Consider the following 17,043-nt stretch of genomic DNA (forward strand, 5'->3'; position numbering starts at 1 on the left):
GAGGCGGCGGCACCGCGAAGCCACGAGAGAGATGGCAGAGTCGCCGCCGCCCGGCGTGTCCGCTGAAAGTTGCGGCGGGGACCCGGAGAGGGGCGGGGAGAGGCGAGCCGAGGAGCCGGAGGAGCCGCGCGGGGCTGCGGCCCGCGGCGGAGATCGGGAGAACGAGGCGGGGCCCGAGGAGCCGGAGTCGCCGGTGGCCGCCCCCTTCTTCCTGCTGTACCCGGGGGATGGGGGAGCGGGCTTCGCGGCGCGCCCGCCGCCGCAGCGCTCCTGGAGAACCCCACCGTCGCCCGGCTCCCCGCTGCCCTTCCTGCTGTTGAGCTACCCGAGCGGCGGCGGCGGTGGCGGCGGCGGCAAACATCGTAAGTGTTGGGGACGGGGACCGGGATGGGGACGCGGCGCCAGGACCGGCTCTGCGAAGCCCCGCCTCTCTCCCGGCTTAGAAGCCGCGCGGGCCGGGGGTGGGGTCCGCGCGCTGGGATGTGGGCGGTGACAATGCCCTTCGGTGGCGTCCACTTCTCGGCCGCCCCAGGCCGCGGCCCCGCCAGCTGGCTCCCCTTCGGCCTCCACGTGCTGGCGCCCAGGCGTCCCGTGGCGCCGGCCGGCGGCGCCTCACACTGGCTCCCTTCCCGGAGGAACCGCGGAGCTGGCGTCCGGGACCCGCTGACGCGCCCCCACCGGTTCCCAGCCTCCGTGGCCAAGTAGGTGTGGCTGCCGCGTCGCCGCCCTGCGGCCTCAGCCCGGCCTGGGAAATTTCTAAGAGCATTCCCCAAACCCACAACGGAGAATCCCCTAAGTGACCCCACCCACCCCCAGCCCCAAAGTGAGAAAAGAAATGGTCCCTAGGTGCGCGAGAGGAAAGACAAGCAAAGTGTGGTTTGCGAAGGGCACCTCCCAGTGTTGTGTCTTTTGTCAGGAAGATGCTTCTGTGCCTTAAAGCCATGGCCACACTCCAGCCCCCTAAATACAGCGAACCTTCGATTGGTGCTGTTTTAGGCAACAAATGTTTATTGCTGCTGGCCATGAGCCAGTCTATTAGAGTAAATAATGAGAGGACTGGGGTCTCAGGATGGTTTAAAAAGACAAAACCTTACAATATGAAAATGTCGCTGACAACTCGAAGGATGCTGTAGATACCAAACACCTTGCTATATAGGTAGGAATTGTGAAAAGGGAGGGAAAGTTGCCTGAGGTGAGTGATGCTCCCCTCCTTCCCAGTTTTTTAAAGCTCACCAGTGCAGGTCTTGATTTGACAGCTCTCTGCTGCCAGGAGCTGACTTGGCTATTTCTGCCTCCCCATCCAACCCTGTGGAAAAGATAAACATTTGTTGACTGTCTCCTATGTATATGTGCACCATGGTTATCACAGCTATAAAGTCTCTGTGAGCGTAGTGGAGTACTCGCTTTTCAGACGAGGAAGCTGAACCTTAGACTAATAACATTATTAGCTTTCGACAACAGTTTAAGAGAAGGGAACATGACCTAGATTCCTTGTCTTCCATGATGGTGCTCTTTAATCAAACATCAGAGGTCCAAAGCTGAGATGGTGTATGTCAGGTCAGCAGGAAGGAACGGCTGGGTTCTGCCAGTGCCAGTCCAGTGTTGTTACCTCTCTTCTAACTTAAAAAGTGGTCCTAGATTGACCTGGCTGAGTCTTAGAAAAACAACGTTTTGTTTGAGCCGTGTGCTCTAATCTCCAGATGGAAGAGTTCCAATATGAGTCCTTTTGTACGGCAGAGGGAGTAAAGATAAGAATATTCTCCATGCTGAATACTTTTCACTTCCAAAGGAATAGGCTTTCTTTGTACAGCGTCCTTTTCTGTTCCTTTCCTATATCTGTGTATTCTGCTTGTTATAGCCAACCACATCACTGGAGGAGAAAGGAGACAACACTCTTTAACAGTTCTCCATGCAACAACTGTACATGATTTGACATAGATTTTTTTTTCACCTGTTGACTAGTATCAATTGTAAGGATTACTTGAACTCTATTTAATTTGTTTGATTCTCTATGCTCAGTAGAGATTGACTGTATTTATTCTTTTAATTATTATTAGAGGGCTGGAGAGATGGCTCAGAGGTTTAGAACACTGACTGCTGTTCCAAAGGTCCTGAGTTCAATTCCCAGCAACCACATGGTGGCTCAGAACCATCTACAATGAGATCCGGTTCCCTCTTCCAGCCTGCGAGTATATGTGCAGGCAGAACATTGTATATATAATAAATGAATAAATCTTAGAAATATCATTATTATTATTATTATTATTATTATTATTATTATTATTATTATTATTAGAAATTGGAAGCTAAGTATAATCATGATAGGAGTGAAAAAAAGACTTCAGTTCCTGGAGCTGAACCTTGCACATACCGGGCAAGCTACCCTGCCACCATAGTCATGAGTGAGGTGTTATTCTGTGGCCTTACCATACTAGCAAGTATATGGAGTGACTTGTTAGCACACAAACATCTTAGAATTAACTTATTTCTGAAATAGCTGAAGGTATAAAACATGTGACGCCCTCTTCCCCTGTTTTTGCAGTCTAGTTACTGCATTCTAGCAAAAACATCCCAGCTACGTCTTTTTTTAATCTTTAGAGTGTCTCACTGTGTAGTTTGGTAGCTACGGTTTTCCTGGAACTCTCTGACCTAGAGCTCACAGAGATCTGCCTGCCTCTGCCCCCCAAGTTCTAGGATTAAAAGTGTGCACCATACTTTTTTGTTTTGTTTTGTTGTTTTTTATTTTTGTTTTTGTATTTTTTTCGAGACAGGGTTTCTCTGGGTAGCCTTGGCTGTCCTGGACTCGCTCAGTAGTCCAGTCTGGCCTCAAACTCACAGCGATCCACGTGCCTCGGCCTCCCCAGTGCTGGGATTAAAGGCATGTGCCACCATGCCCAGCTTGTGCACCATACTTTTAAGAAGATTTATTTTTAATTACATGTATGTGTGTGTAGGTGAATGCCAGTGCCCACAGAGGCCAGAGGCGTTAGATCCCACTGGAGTTACAGACAGTTGGAGTAGGGGACATCTCTGACTCTGTTGCCTGCCTTTGGATCCCTTTCCCCTAGCTGGGCTGCCTTGTCTGACCACCTGTGTCTCCTGTGTGTATACATGTGCCATGGTTATCATGGCTCTATAAGCGTAATAGAGTGGGAGAGGATGCTCTTAGTCCTGCTGTGACATGATATACCAGGGTGGCTTGGTACTCATGGGGGTGGGGGCACTCTCCTCTGAAAAAAAAGTGGAGGGGGGAATGGGCGGAGGGGGTGCGAAGGTGGAACTGGGAGGAAAGGAGGGAGGGGGCCTGCGATCAGGCTGTAAAGAGTTTAAATAAGGAAGTTAATGAAAATAAAAATAAAATACAAACTTTTAAAAAGAATGCATTTTGGGGCCTGTGTGGTGGTGCACACCCTTAGGTAGGGATGCAGAGGCAGGCAGATCTCTGTGAATTGGAGGCCAGCCTGGTCTACAGAGTAAGTCCCAGGACAGTCAGAGCTACACAGAGAAACCCTATCTCAAAAAAAAAAAAAAATAAATTATGTTTAATTGGATGCCAGACAAAGAGCCTGTATCTCTTGTCATTTTTCTTCCAATTCCAGCAGTATGCAAAATATATCCCACTCACAAGGAAGGCGCTTTTACCCTGTATTTGTGTGTTGCCTGTTTGAGGTTGAAAAAGATCTGGAAGAGGAATAAAAGGGGGTAGAGTGAAGAATCTCAAAAAAAAGCTCTGACTACTCATTTCAAAGAATACCCAACAGTGAGTGAGGACCATGGTTGCTTCCTGATGTGCTGCTAACGAGACATGGAAAGGAGCTTGATTCTCCTGAATGCACTTGCAAATCCATTATGTGTGCAAGGAACGTCTACGTCTGCAAATATGTCCAGGAATGAATGTTTACGTTCAGCAAACCAATGTCGTGTTTATGGTTCCATGTGTGTATACAGATCGTGTGTGTGTGTGTGTGTGTGTGTGTGTGTGTGTGTGTGTGTCTTCCATGAGTATATGTTAGTATCTTGCCCTTTCTTTTTTTACTTTTAAGAGTTAGTTCCTTTTATTTTAAGTGTATGGGTGTCCTGCCTGCATGTATGTCTGCACCATATGCATGTGTGGTACCCAAACAGTCCAGAAAAGGACATCCAGTCCTCTGGTACTGGGGCTACAAACAGTTGTGAACTGGCATGTGCATGCTACCGCTCAAACGTGAGTCCTCTGTGAGAGCACCCGCTGTGCTGAACTAATGCGCCATCTCTCTACCCCCCCCCCCCGTTTCTTGTTTTTTAGTTGATCATAGTCTTCTAAAAAACATACCTAATTAGGAGTTGAGTGTGTGTTAATTGACTATAATTCAAATCTGCTGTACACATTTCCTGCTTTGTTTTGTAACTACAGAATCATCTGCCTACAGCAGGGGGTCTTAGAGGAACAGTCAAATCATCAGAGCATGCGTCCTCGTGCTCATTTTTTGGAAACAGGTTGACTCGTGACCTATCTTTTTCTGTTGACTTTTTTTGGACAGGGTCCTTGGAGCCCACCCGGTTGGAACTTGTCCCGTTCCTGTCTGTATGTGTTGAACGCTGGCGTGGGCCACAGGCATGTGCTTCCATTCCTGGCTGGGATCAATGTGGGGGGGGGGCAGTATTGTGATTCCTTATTTCATTGCTTGTCAACTGTGTTAACAAAGCAAAACCGTTTTCCACACCATTACATGCCATTTGGTTACACGGCGTATAAATGCACCCATACCCATAGAGAGGGAAACTGAGTCCATTAGAGACCTGGGGTTCAGCCCTTAAGAGAGTAGAGTGCAGGTGACCCCTTTCCACACACAGCAGAAGTAACTTGGGATAAGCCTAGACTTCTGAGGTGCAGGTAGCTAAACCAAATCCATATTTCCTTCCATTCCACCGCACTGCTTCTTGCCCTCTGCTGTTGCATGTGTCTCTACAGTTCTCTAAATTGCAGCAACCTGTCTTCCCAGACAGCCCCTTTCTCCTCCTCTCTTCTGCCTCCCTCCTCGTTTTTTCCCTCCTCTGATCTTATTGCTTCTCAGTAAGGAAATGTTTTCAGAGTTACAATGCAGTGATATAGAGGGTGTTTAATATGGCCGGGCCGTGTCGTAAGGCAGGAGCCTGCTGTGCATCACAGCTGCCTTCAAATACATAGACACGGAACAGAAAAGGACCCTGTACAAAGAAAGCTTATCACATTCCTCTTGTTTCATCCTTGTCAGGGCTGGGTACCCATGTGTGACACCACGCCCAGCTGACTACCGCTGTTTTGGAATAGTTGTGGAAAGGTCCAGAGTCTTTCTAAATCTTTCCCATGGGCTACTGGACAGGACGGCATTCCTCTTGGTCAAGCCTATTAGCAACTCCCCGGTTCAAATCTTGTTTGGTACCAAGTTGAACTGGACACACTCAGCATATGTTGGAGATGGGGCAGACATGGGATTGTTAGAACTGCGTGGGATCCTTTCAAGTGTCCAAGTACAGTAGAGATTGGTGGGAGGCCTGGGAAAGCAGAAGTTGTTTAGAATGTGATTCTTCTAACTTTAGAATCTTTTAGGGACTCTCCACAGATGTCTCTCTGCTTCTGCTGTTAATACTTGGTAAAAATTCTCACCCGTCACTCTTCCTTCCTCACTACTTGAAAACAATCACAGGAGGCCTTTTTACTCACGTCTCCTTTGAGCTTTCTTCTGAGTCACTCTCAAGCATCTATCTTATAAATCTAACGTCATGAACAGAGTCGTGTTTTGTGTTCCGAGCATTCTCAAAAGCAGAAGCACTTACTGTAATAGCGATGGCTGACACTACTCTCTGCTTGCTCTGTGCCAAGGGCCACGCTGGCACTTTAGTTACCCGTCTTTTTATTTAATTCTGAAGTAGCTAACCTTGTTTCCCCTTTGTTAGTGAAGAAATGGACAAAGGCAGAAGCAAATGGGTCGCTGGGAGCTCAAGGCCAACCTGATCTATGGAGAGTTCCAAGCCACCCAAGCTGGATAGTCAGACTCTGTCTCAAAAACGAGAGGGAAGGCGGAGAGATGAACAACAGAGCAGTTACTGCGACAAAGTTGCTCATTCTCTGTGTGGTAGACATAGGGCTCCCTGGGGACGTTCTGCTGCCAGTGTGGCATGGTCTACCATGAACCCTTCCTTCCCTCTGCATCTGCAATCATGGCCTAGGCTGGGCCTGCCTTTTCCTCCAGAGTTTTTTTCTCTGCTAAGAATGAATGAATGAGTGAGTTAATGAGTGAATGAATTTCACAAGTCATAAATTTGATAGAATAGTTCTATCAAATTACACACACACACACACACACACACACACACATACACACACACAGGTATGTGAATAATACTGAGTAGTCCACATGTGACAGGGTCTTTGGGACTTCTTGAGCACATGTGGTCTTTCTTGTATTCCTTGTTATTGCTTCAGCAGCTCCAGTAAACACACCCTGTATTTTCCCTGTGCATGTCACGCATCCAAATCTTATATATACTGGGAAAAGTACTTTGGGAAGCTGCGGTGGGAGGATCCTAAGAGGAGGCCAGCCTAGGCCACATAGCAAGACCCCTTCAAGAAGGAAAAGAAGAAGGGGAAAGCATGTTAGAATCTTGTTTCTTTTGCGGGGGGGGGGGGATGTCTCTCTGTAGCATTAGTTGTCCTGGACTCGCTTTGTAGACCAGGCTGACCTCCACAGCAGTCCGCCTGCCTTTGCCTTCCAAGTGCTGGGATTAAAGGCATGTGCCACCACACCCAGCGTAAAATCTTGTTTTTTAATATATAGATATAGTTTGATTTTGTGGAACTGAAAAAAAATTCAAGTTGAAGTTCTAAAACGGTGGAAAAGTACCACTTTATGTATAGCGAGAGCTTTGGCATTACGTTTCTCTACCAGTTAGCATTTCTTGAGATTGGTATTCAGTGGGTACTATTTTGAGCAACATTATAAATATTATGCAAAACAGGTGAACTTCTTCTCTTGGGGCTGTGCTCTCTGCAAGGCTGGTAATTTAGTTTCATTTTACAGCTGAGCAAAATTGAGGTGAAGGGAGGACACATTTCCCAAAGTCATGAGCTGTTGAGAGGGCTGTATGTGCAAGCCGTTGCTGGCTGCCACCGAGCCGTGACATCACTTCTACATCCCAAGGCAGAAGTATTTCTGTTCTGAAGCCGGCTGATTTTAATAAATAAAGAGGAGGCGTTGCAGTTATCTGGTGGCATTTGCTGAAAACATAATGATAACTCAGCTTCCTGGGCACATTCATTTTGTAGCTACTTACTGTCATCTTGGTTAATAGCTATAAACTAATAGTCAGCCAAGGGTATAAAGCTCAGATTGGAGAAATCTGACACCACCAGGCGAACCTAGTAGATTTTGGTTATGGGAAGAAAGATACTGGGAGGAAGTGGACCATGTGAAATAATCATGACCTTGGCCCTTCTGCCAGTGTTGGCATCATGACAGCCAGCTAAAGATACCGTTTCGTGCCAGTAGTCAAGAGTGAAATAAGATAACATACCATAATCCCTAAAAGAAGTGTTAGGAAACAGAGCTTTATGAGAATCTGCAGATTGACTCAGTTGCACAAGTTGACAATTTATAAAGAAGCTATTGTGTGCAGGCTAGGAACCCAGGGAAAACAGGAGCCGGCTAGCTTGAGTAAAAGACGAGGGAGAAAGCAGCTCATCTGGGAGGGCAGGGCTCATGGGCACAACACCCCGTGACCAGCCCCAGCACAGCATAAGGCAGCCATGGAATTGCGTGCCTAGACTCAAAGGTAGCAGGTGGTGGCCAGAGGGTTAGAAGTTGAGGGCCATTCTCAGCTACAGAGTGAGTTCAAGGCCACCTTGAAATGCATGAGACCCCCGTCACCAGAACCTGCAAGAAGAGAAGCACAGGGTGCCGTGGTGAAGTGCTGGCCACTCACGTGGGAGGAGAGAGTGGGGGCAGTGGGGAGGGGAGAACAAGGGGGGGGACTGGGTGTGGTAATGCATGCTGGAGAGAGATAAGTGGATCCCTGGGGCTTCTGTCTAGCCAGCCTAGCCTGTTTGGTAAGCTTCAGACCAAATGAGAGACCCTGTGGCAGACAAGATGGATGGCACCTTGGGAATGACACCTTAGGTTGACCTCGGGCCTCTAGACATTCATGTTGTTGAACTGCGGAGATGAGTCAGTAAAGAACTTCTCTTTACAAGGACAGGGACCTAAGTTCAATTCCCAGGGCCCATGTGAAACAGCTGGGTCTGGCAGGGAGGTTGAGGCAAGTGAATTCCTGGAGCTTGCTGGCAAGCCAGCCTAGCTTAATTGGTAAACTCGAAGCCAATCACACAAACACACAGTAAAAATACAGTATTGAGTGAAAGGCATAGGAGCAATATCATGTAACCCTTTTTATAAAGTTCATCAGGGCCAAAACTAAATAATATTAACATATTATTTAGTTATTTATATATTTGTGGTCCTATTTTTTTCTTTTTTCTTTTTGATTTTTCTAGACAGTGTTTCTCTGTATATCCTTGGTGGTCCTGGACTCACTTTGTAGATCAGGCTGGCCTTGAAGTCACAGAGATCCACCTGCCTCTGTCTCCCGAGTGCTAAGATCCCAGTCATGTGCCACCACACCCAGCTTGTAATCCTATTTTTAAAGTAAGGTAATACTTTCTTTCTTTATTAAAAAAAAGTGTGTGTGTGTGTGTGTGTGTGTGTGTGTGTATACACATATACACAGACAATGGTAGCACACACCTTTAATCCCAGCACACTTGGGAGGCAGAGGCAAGCAAATCTCTGTGAGTTCAAGGCCAGTCTGGACTACAGATCGAGTTCCATGACAGCCAGAGCTACACAAAGAAATGTCTCAAAAAACAACAAAGAAGGTAAGAAAATAAAATTATTCTTTTAATACCAGCACTTGAGAGGCAGAGGCACTTGGATCTCAGAGTTTGAGGCCAGCCTGTTCTCCAGAGTGAGTTCCAGGACAGCCAGGACTACACAGAGGAGCCCTGTCTCAAAAAAACAAAATAGAATGTAATGTAATATAGCCAGGGGTGGTGATGTACACCTGTAATCCCAGCACTTGGAGAGACAGAGGCAGCTGGATCTCTCTGAGTCTGAATCCAGCCTGGTCTATAAAGTGAGTCCAGAACAGCTGAGGCTACACAGAGAAACCCTGTTTCCAAAAAAAAAAGACAAAAACAAAAAAACCAAAAAACAAACAACAACAATAAAAATCATCATCCTAATAATGTAGCTCAGGCTGTCCTCAAATTGACTGTATACATTTTGGTCTTCCTGCTTGGGTTATATGTATGTGCTACCACACATGGCTCCAATGTAACAGTACACAAAATTCGGAAGAGGTGTCTCAAATGGAAGGCAAGCAAGGACTGGAGAGATGGCTCAGCTGATAAGAGCACGTGCTGCTCTTGCTCAGCTCCTGGGTTTGGTTCCCAGCACCCACATGTCAGCTCACAACCATCAGAAACTCCAGTTCCTGACATCTGATGCCCTTTTCTGACCTGCTCAGAAACCAGGAACAAATGAACACATAGCATAGATGCAAGCAAGACGCTTACACAAACATCTGAAAAGGAAAGGTTGGGAGCTGTTGCTGCTGCAGATCCTTTTGAAAAGCAAAGGCAGTTCAGAAGCAACAGGGAGTGCATGCAATAAATCCTTCTAAGGTTCATTTCTCCAGTTGAGCAACGGTTTCATAGATACTGGTTAATTCTTTGCAGAATTAAAATTGTACAGTGGAGTGGCTCTTCCCCGCCCCCTCAGTTTTTCAAGACAGGGTTTCTCTGTGTAGCTTTGGTTGTCCTGGACTCACCCTATAGACCTGGCTGGCCTCAAACTCACAGAGGTCCGCCTGCTTCTGCCTCCCATGTGCTGAGATTAAAGGTGTGCACCCACGACAGGGACATATGCTCAACCATGTTTATAGCGGCCTTATTCATAATAGCCAGAACATGGAAACACCCTAAGTGTCCCTCAGTAGAAGATTTGATAAAGAAACGGTGGTACATATACATTATGGAATACTACTCAACTGTTAAAAACAAGGAATTTACAAAATTTGTGGACAAATGGATTGAACTAGAAATGATCATAATGAGTGAGTTAACCCAGAAGCAGAAAGACTCACACGGTATATACTCAATTATATCTGGACACTAACCCAAGGGGCATGTCCCATGAAAATCTTCACTTATCAGCAAAGTAGGACAGAGGTGAGGACATCCTATTGGGACTTTAGGTGAGAGAAGCATGGGAGAATGGGGAAATAGAAGGATCCACAGGGTCCTAGAAACCTACAAGAAAAACATTAGGACTGGCGGATCTGGGCCCAGGGGTCCAAACTATGGCACTAGCCAAGGACTATGCACACAGTAAACATGCCATGTTTTCTCTTACTTGTGGATTCTAGAGGGTTTTTTCCTGTGTGTGTGTGCGCGCGCGCGCACATGGTGCGCGCACACCCACCATGGTACCTGGGGCATTTGGGTTAACCCTTGACACCGTATAACTGGAAGAATGAGCCCTGGGTTCTCTCATCCTTAAAAAAATTCCATTTATGAAAAACCTGAGCTAAGAGTGTAAGTTGAGGGGGACAAGGTGACCAGGCAAAAGAGATGGTTTGTGAGACATTAAGCATAAACTGAAAAGGCTAATTTTTTTAAAGTCCTCTTCGGGTAAGGGAACTGAAGCTCGTTTTTAGGGTCCTTTGAAAGGTCTTACCTGAGTACTGAAGTTGCAGTGTTAAAGAGACCACAGCTTGGGGGTGTCACGTAGACATAGCAGGGCAGAGTAGCCAATCGGCTACCTGGCCACTGCATGCTCCTGGGCCAATGCCTTGTGTGTATGAGGAGATAGCAGTGTCTTCTTTGCAGTGTGCTTAGGATGGTTCCATGTGGCATTTGGTAAGTCCCTAACAGAGAACAGAAATCCAGAGAATGATGTCATTACATTGAGTGTTTTTTCCGTACTGCACAACAGGGGCATTGGACCTAACGAGGCAGGCTTTGTTCACGTCTGAGTGTGAACCACAGTCTACTTTAAGAGAAATGTAACTTCCAACTGAGATGTGCATCATGTCTGCTTTGAGTCTTGTAGAAAATCCAAGCTGTGTAGTCAGGTGGAATACACATCAGAGTATTTTGAGACCCACTCTCTCTGCCCTTCTCACAGCCACCTTACCAATATATGCAGTCATTGACAATAAGTTCAAATGAGAAAAAAAATAGTTCAGTATCACTTGTAATTATTGTGTACATGTAATTTTTCTTTTTTTTGTGATTGGAGGACTGAATTTAGTACCTTGTGCATGCAATTATTCTACCATTGTTAAATCCATTCAAAAGTCAAGATTTGTTATGTCTTACAGATGGTTAGTGTTTTCTTTTTATGCGAAGCTAATATATTTACTTATTATTAAAGGCCAAATATAAAATAGCACCTTGAACTATTAGAAGTCTTTTATTTTTGTTTGTTGTTTGGTTTGGTTTTTTTGAGACAGTGTTTCTCTGTATAGCCTTGGCTGTCCTGGACTCACTTTGTAGACTAGGCTGGCCTCGAACTCTGCCTCTGCCTCTGCCTCTGCCTCCCCAAGTGCTGGGATTACAGTATGCCGCCGCGCCCGGTTAGAAGTGTTTTTATGAACTGTAAGTAGTGTCGTTTTATAGTAACTTCATTGCTTATGAACAATGAGCAATTGTGACAAGATGACTCGGTGGTGTTTATCTGATGGGCAGGTGTGACTCATGCTGAGGGTAAAGGTGCTCTCACCAGGCTGCGGCTCTTGTTCTTTAAATCACACCCATCCTGCTACAGACTGGTAGGTAAGGCAAACAGTCAGAGATTTTTCTCTCCCTGCCAAAAGCTGTGGTTGCATCCTGCTGCTTCTCTGACTGACCAGAACAGGCTTGGGAGGGAACCGGAAGGGATCGTAGCTTCTTGTTGTCATCAGGCCTGATCTCCTCTTGTGTTTAGTAAAGGCTGACTAGTTAGTGAAAAGATAGCACACCACAGTTTGTGTCCAGTCTGAACAAAGGTTCAGTATTTGTCCCTTTGCCATGATTTCTCTTTTGGGGTTCACTTATCTGAGGCCAAATGTGGTGTGTGAAAACATTGAGTTGAAAATTCCAGAAGTAAGCAGCAGTTCATTACGTTTCAGCTGCTCACCATTCTAAATGGTATTATGAAACTGTCTGCTCCTGAGCTCAGCCCGTGGCTCTCTGCCTCTAGCATATGCACACTGTGGGGGCTAGCCTCGCATTGTTAGGGCAGCCGCCCAGTGTTACGTTCTCATTATGGTGTCATCTAATACTGTGTCACAATGCCTCCATAATCACCTCAGCAGCCACTGTACCACCTCCTGTCACTGCGAGAAGAGATGTTAAGTTCAGGGAAGTAAGGCATGTAGTGTCTGCACAGGCACACACTTGAGCATGTAGAGACCACAGGAGACGTTGTTCCTCTGAGGTGACCCACCTTGGATTTTGAGACTCTTTTCTCATTTGGCACGGAGTTCACCACTGAAGCTAGATTGACTGCCCAGCAAGTCCCAGGACTTGGCCCTGTCTCTGTCTCCCTACAGATGCGCCCCAGGCCCAACTGTTTTTCTTGTGTCCTGAGGACTGAATTCTGGTCCCTTGTGCTTGCAAGACAAGCACTTTCCTGGCCGACTCATCTCCACAGCACCCCCAGATGTTCGAGGGGCTGGGGATGGAGTTCAGTAGGTAGAATGCTTGCCTTGCATTGCGCACAGTCAGGAATCGCTCTCCCGAAAAATATAAACCAAATGAAGTGGCAAAACCTATCATTTTAGTACTTGGGAGTGTGGGCAAGAAGATCAACATTAAGGTCATCCTCAGCTTTGTAGGCGGGGCCAGCCTGTGTTATATAAGGACCAGTCTCAAAAAGAAAAAAAAAAGTTATTTTGCAACAGGCCACATTCTTTTGTTTTGTTTTGTTTTGTTTTTTATTGAGACAGGGCTGCTCTGTGTAGCCTTGGCTGTCCTAGACTCACTTTATAGACCAGGCGGGCCTCGAACTCATAACGATCTGCCTGCCTCTGCCTCCTGAGTGCTAGGATAAAGGCATGCACCATCACACCCGGCCAGACCACATTGATTTAACCTTTATTACAATATATCATAGTGATTCTATTTTATAGGTAGCTTTTGGTCTCCTTTTTGTTGTTCATTTGTTTTTCAAGCCTGGGTTTCTCTTTATATCCATTTCTGTTGTGGAATTTGCTCTACAGATAAGGTTGGCCTCCAACTCAGGGATGCACCTTGTCTCTGTGTCCTGAGTGCTAGGATTAAAGGCACGTGCCACCACACTGCACACATACCACCAGATACTGATGCCTCACTGTGCCTGATTTATACATTAAACTACCCTACATATGTACCGTATAAAGAAGCAACTGCCCTTGGTTTCAGACAGCTACTGGAAGACATGGAATGCATTCCCCACAGACAATAGGAGACTCGGTACTGAACCCTAGATAAGCACAGAGCATCCAAATTTGTATTTATTTGTTCTATCTCTTTCAACTGCGTTATTGACAGAGAGCCTTTTCTCCTCTTCACCCTCCCCCCTCACACATCACTCTCTTTAAGGCAGGGTCTCACGTAGCCTGGGCTGGGCTGATGGTTTCAAACTTGCTGTGTAGCCGAGGAAACCCTTTGTTTATTTATTGAGTCCCTGAATTACAGGCATGTATCACTCACCATGTCTGGCTGGATTAGGCTTTATTTTGGACAGAGTCCCTCTCTATACATAGCCCTAGCTGTCTGGGTTAGATCTTATAAAGAGATATATTTCTCCTTTAAACTGAAATCCTTAAATAAGAACAAAAAAAAAATTTTTTTTTCTATCACTAAACTTCTCTCCACTTAGGTAGCTCAGAAAGCTACTTCCTGGCTTTGTGCAGTGAGAGCATAAATATTAACACACATTGGATTGCACACATGTGCACACACATTGCCTGAATTAAGAGAATTTAGTAATATGTCTTCAGTACATTCCAGGATAGGAAGTTTTCGATTTTGGGTTTTTTTTTTAATATAACATGTTTTTAACTTCTCTTTGGAAATATATTTTGTGTTGTGGCAGAAGGTTTGGTAAATATAGCAATACCAAAAGGGAAAGGATGGCCTTTGTTTGGAAGGATCTTACTTTTTTTTTTTTTTAGCTTTTAAGGTGTTTTTGTCTGTCTGTTTGTTTGTTTTTTCCTGTCCTGACTTTCAAAGTTAGTATTTTGAAAAAGCAAATTATAAATGCCTAAGAATAAGACACTTAGATTAAAAGCCTGCTTCAGCTTTTCTTAAAATGTCACTTTTTGTATAGCAAAGAATTTCAACAGCTAACTGTACAAGGATGTAAGTGAATTGTGTGCCTAGTAAATTATTCTATAATTGCTTTTTATCACAGATTATTATCCAGTGTTGCTCTGTTGTTCCGCCCTCTCTGTCCCAGAATGTCGAGAATTGATGAGGATCTGTGCATTGTGTTAGGTCTGATCACAGTTTGACTAGCACAGTCTGAAAGTGGGTTGTGCAGAAAGAGAGAGAGCAGCCTAATTGTTCTTCCTGCATCAGCAGCATCTATAAAGCATCCTGGGAATTGCCTGCCCCGTGCTCAGAGCAGCTGGTCACATGAGCCTGGATTTTCAGTTCAGTTCATTAGTCAGCCATTTTGGTCAACACCCTGCTTACTGCGCACAACCAATCCTGTTAGAACTCAGCATCCCGGCTCCTCAGAGCAGGTCCTGTGGTGATTTCTGCTGCTCAAATATTTTTAAGATAAATTGAAAATATAGCCTGCTTTTTTTTTTCATTTCTATTTTTTCTTTTGTAATTTTTTCTTAACAAAGGAGGATATTTTTTCCCACTGTTCATGCCAAGACCAATTTTTGAAAGACAGCTAAGGCAGCATTGGGTGTGTAGGATTTAAGCCTATAGATAGCCCGGCTGGAATAAAGGAACCGGAAGATAAAAGGAGAGGACGCTGGGAGAGGACAACACCGTCTAATTTTGCTATTAGGAATTGCCAGTAAGAAAAGATAGTGCAGAATTGTTTATTTTGAGCAGTTTGTTCTGTAAAGGTTTTTTTCTTCTTCTTTCTTTCTTTTTAACTTCTTGAATCCCATTTTCTAAAAGCTTTATTTAAGAGCTTGGGATTTGGGTGTTTTGGTGCAGAGGTCTTATTTATTTGTGTGTGTGTGTGTGTGTGTGTGTGTGTGTGTGTGTCTGTGTGTGTGTGTGTGTGTGTGTCGTGTGGTGTGGTCCCAGCTGAGTCATCATGTCTGCCCTGACGCCTCCGACTGATATGCCAACCCCCACCACTGACAAGATCACACAGGCTGCTATGGAGACCATCTACCTTTGCAAGTTCCGAGTGTCTATGGATGGAGAGTGGCTCTGCCTTCGGGAGCTGGATGACATCTCCCTGACACCTGACCCAGAGCCTACCCATGAAGGTATGGTCAGAGCCCAGCTGCTGGCCCGCTCTCAGCAGCAGCCTCATTGTTAGAGGGACTGGGAGGGTCAGAGGAGGTGGGCAGACCCTCCTGGCTTTTACTATTGTGTGTGGGCAGCTTCCCTGCACCCCGCCCCTTGTCTCTGCCTCCCGAGGAGAAGATGTTTCCCCACCCCCTGAAGTCTCCTTGCTCAAGATGCTTGTGTTTTGTTTCAGTTCTTTGTCTCAAAGCCCTTCAAAGGGAACATTTGAGGTCATTTAAACATCAGTTCCTAGCAGATAGGGAAAGAGCTATCGATTGTTTTCCTCCTTGAAAATAGTATAGAAGTTGTAATGATTGCTGACAGTCAATTAAGACAGCGTAACTCTACAGTTGTAGTATATAACAAATACAGTAGAAAAGAAAGAGAAGTGTCCTGTCAACTGGATATCACCAAACAGGCTATGGTAGCCAGAAAATATTTGAAGTCTTTTTAAATACTATTAAGTGGAAAATCTGTTTTAAATTTGGTGCCTAAGAAATATGGACTTTTAAAAATGCATGTCTTATAGAGTTTAAACATTATAAGTATGGTCATTCCTGTGCAAGGGATCTAGAGCTATTCTTATAAATATATACTATATACTACACACACACACACATATACTTATATACTTGTGTTTACAGTTGCAACTAATCTTTGTGTTCTCTCAGCTTTTTCTAAGAACAAACCCTAAGTTACAAGGGTTTTTTTTTTTTACCTTATACTCATTAATTTCCCTGATTCCAAGCTGCAAATATAATGGCTCCTCGGCTTATGTTTATTCTACTTCTTCAAAAAACAAAGATAAAACACTAGCATGAAAAAAGAAATCCTTTATGAGCATCTGCCTGGTACTTAGGCACATCTGCAGGGCAGGTGAATCGTTAGGCCTTAGGAAAAGTGACTACATGCCCTTGACCTTGTGTCACAATCATGTCATGACTCGGATTTACTCCACTGTGTGTGATGAGGCTTGCTTCTTTCCAGTCAGATTTAGCCTTCAGAAAGTTTTAGAGCGCTTTGACATCACAAAAGAAAAGCAGTCATCTTGTATGTTTTTTTACAAACACTGCTTTAGTAGTTTTAAACAAGATTGGCATCTGTTAAGTTGACTGTGTCACTTGAACAGCTTCCTTTAGCTACATTTTAGATTGTGCACAAAGGTTGGAGGCCATTAGCTGAAATTCTGTACAATGCCAGCACTGTTTACACAATCTCCAAAGCTTTAGCAATCTTTAGGGAAGAAAATTAAAGTTGGAAATGGCTACCACAAAGTCTCTTAGCTTGTGCTCTTGGCATATTTTGTCTGAAAGAGGATCCCCATTCATTTTGAAAGTCATACTATAAAATATTACCTTAGTTATAAAGTCTATTTCCCCAGTTTCCTAAAAATAACCTTTAATACTTTTAGTATGTGTTTGCTTCCTGTGTAAGAGCTCCGTGGTGAGCACAAATCTGCTGTTAGCTCATGTAAACATTCGTAATAGTGCCATTTGAATTCTTCTTGAGAAGTGTGGTGC

The 17,043-nt window shown here is 45.0% G+C and overlaps 1 protein-coding gene across 10 annotated transcripts in view; it reads left to right on the forward strand.

The window, feature by feature from the left end:
• The first annotated feature begins 30 nt into the window (after window positions 1-30).
• RUFY3 (RUN and FYVE domain containing 3) overlaps window positions 31-17,043 on the forward strand; it is a 78,545-nt gene continuing 61,532 nt past the window's right edge. For 5 of the 10 annotated variants that reach the window (XR_014774783.1, XM_084758177.1, XM_084758182.1 and 2 more), the window contains exon 1: window positions 31-362. Coding sequence is in view for 8 of the 10 variants with exons in the window: in XM_084758177.1 (XP_084614303.1) it covers window positions 32-362 (331 nt within the window). In the remaining 2 variants the exon portion in view is untranslated. The other 5 variants (XM_084758187.1, XM_084758181.1, XM_084758183.1 and 2 more) reach the window with 5 other exon arrangements.

Source organism: Acomys minous (genome assembly GCF_964271855.1).
Source record: "Acomys minous genome assembly, chromosome: 15".
NCBI classification, from domain to species: Eukaryota; Metazoa; Chordata; class Mammalia; order Rodentia; family Muridae; genus Acomys; species Acomys minous.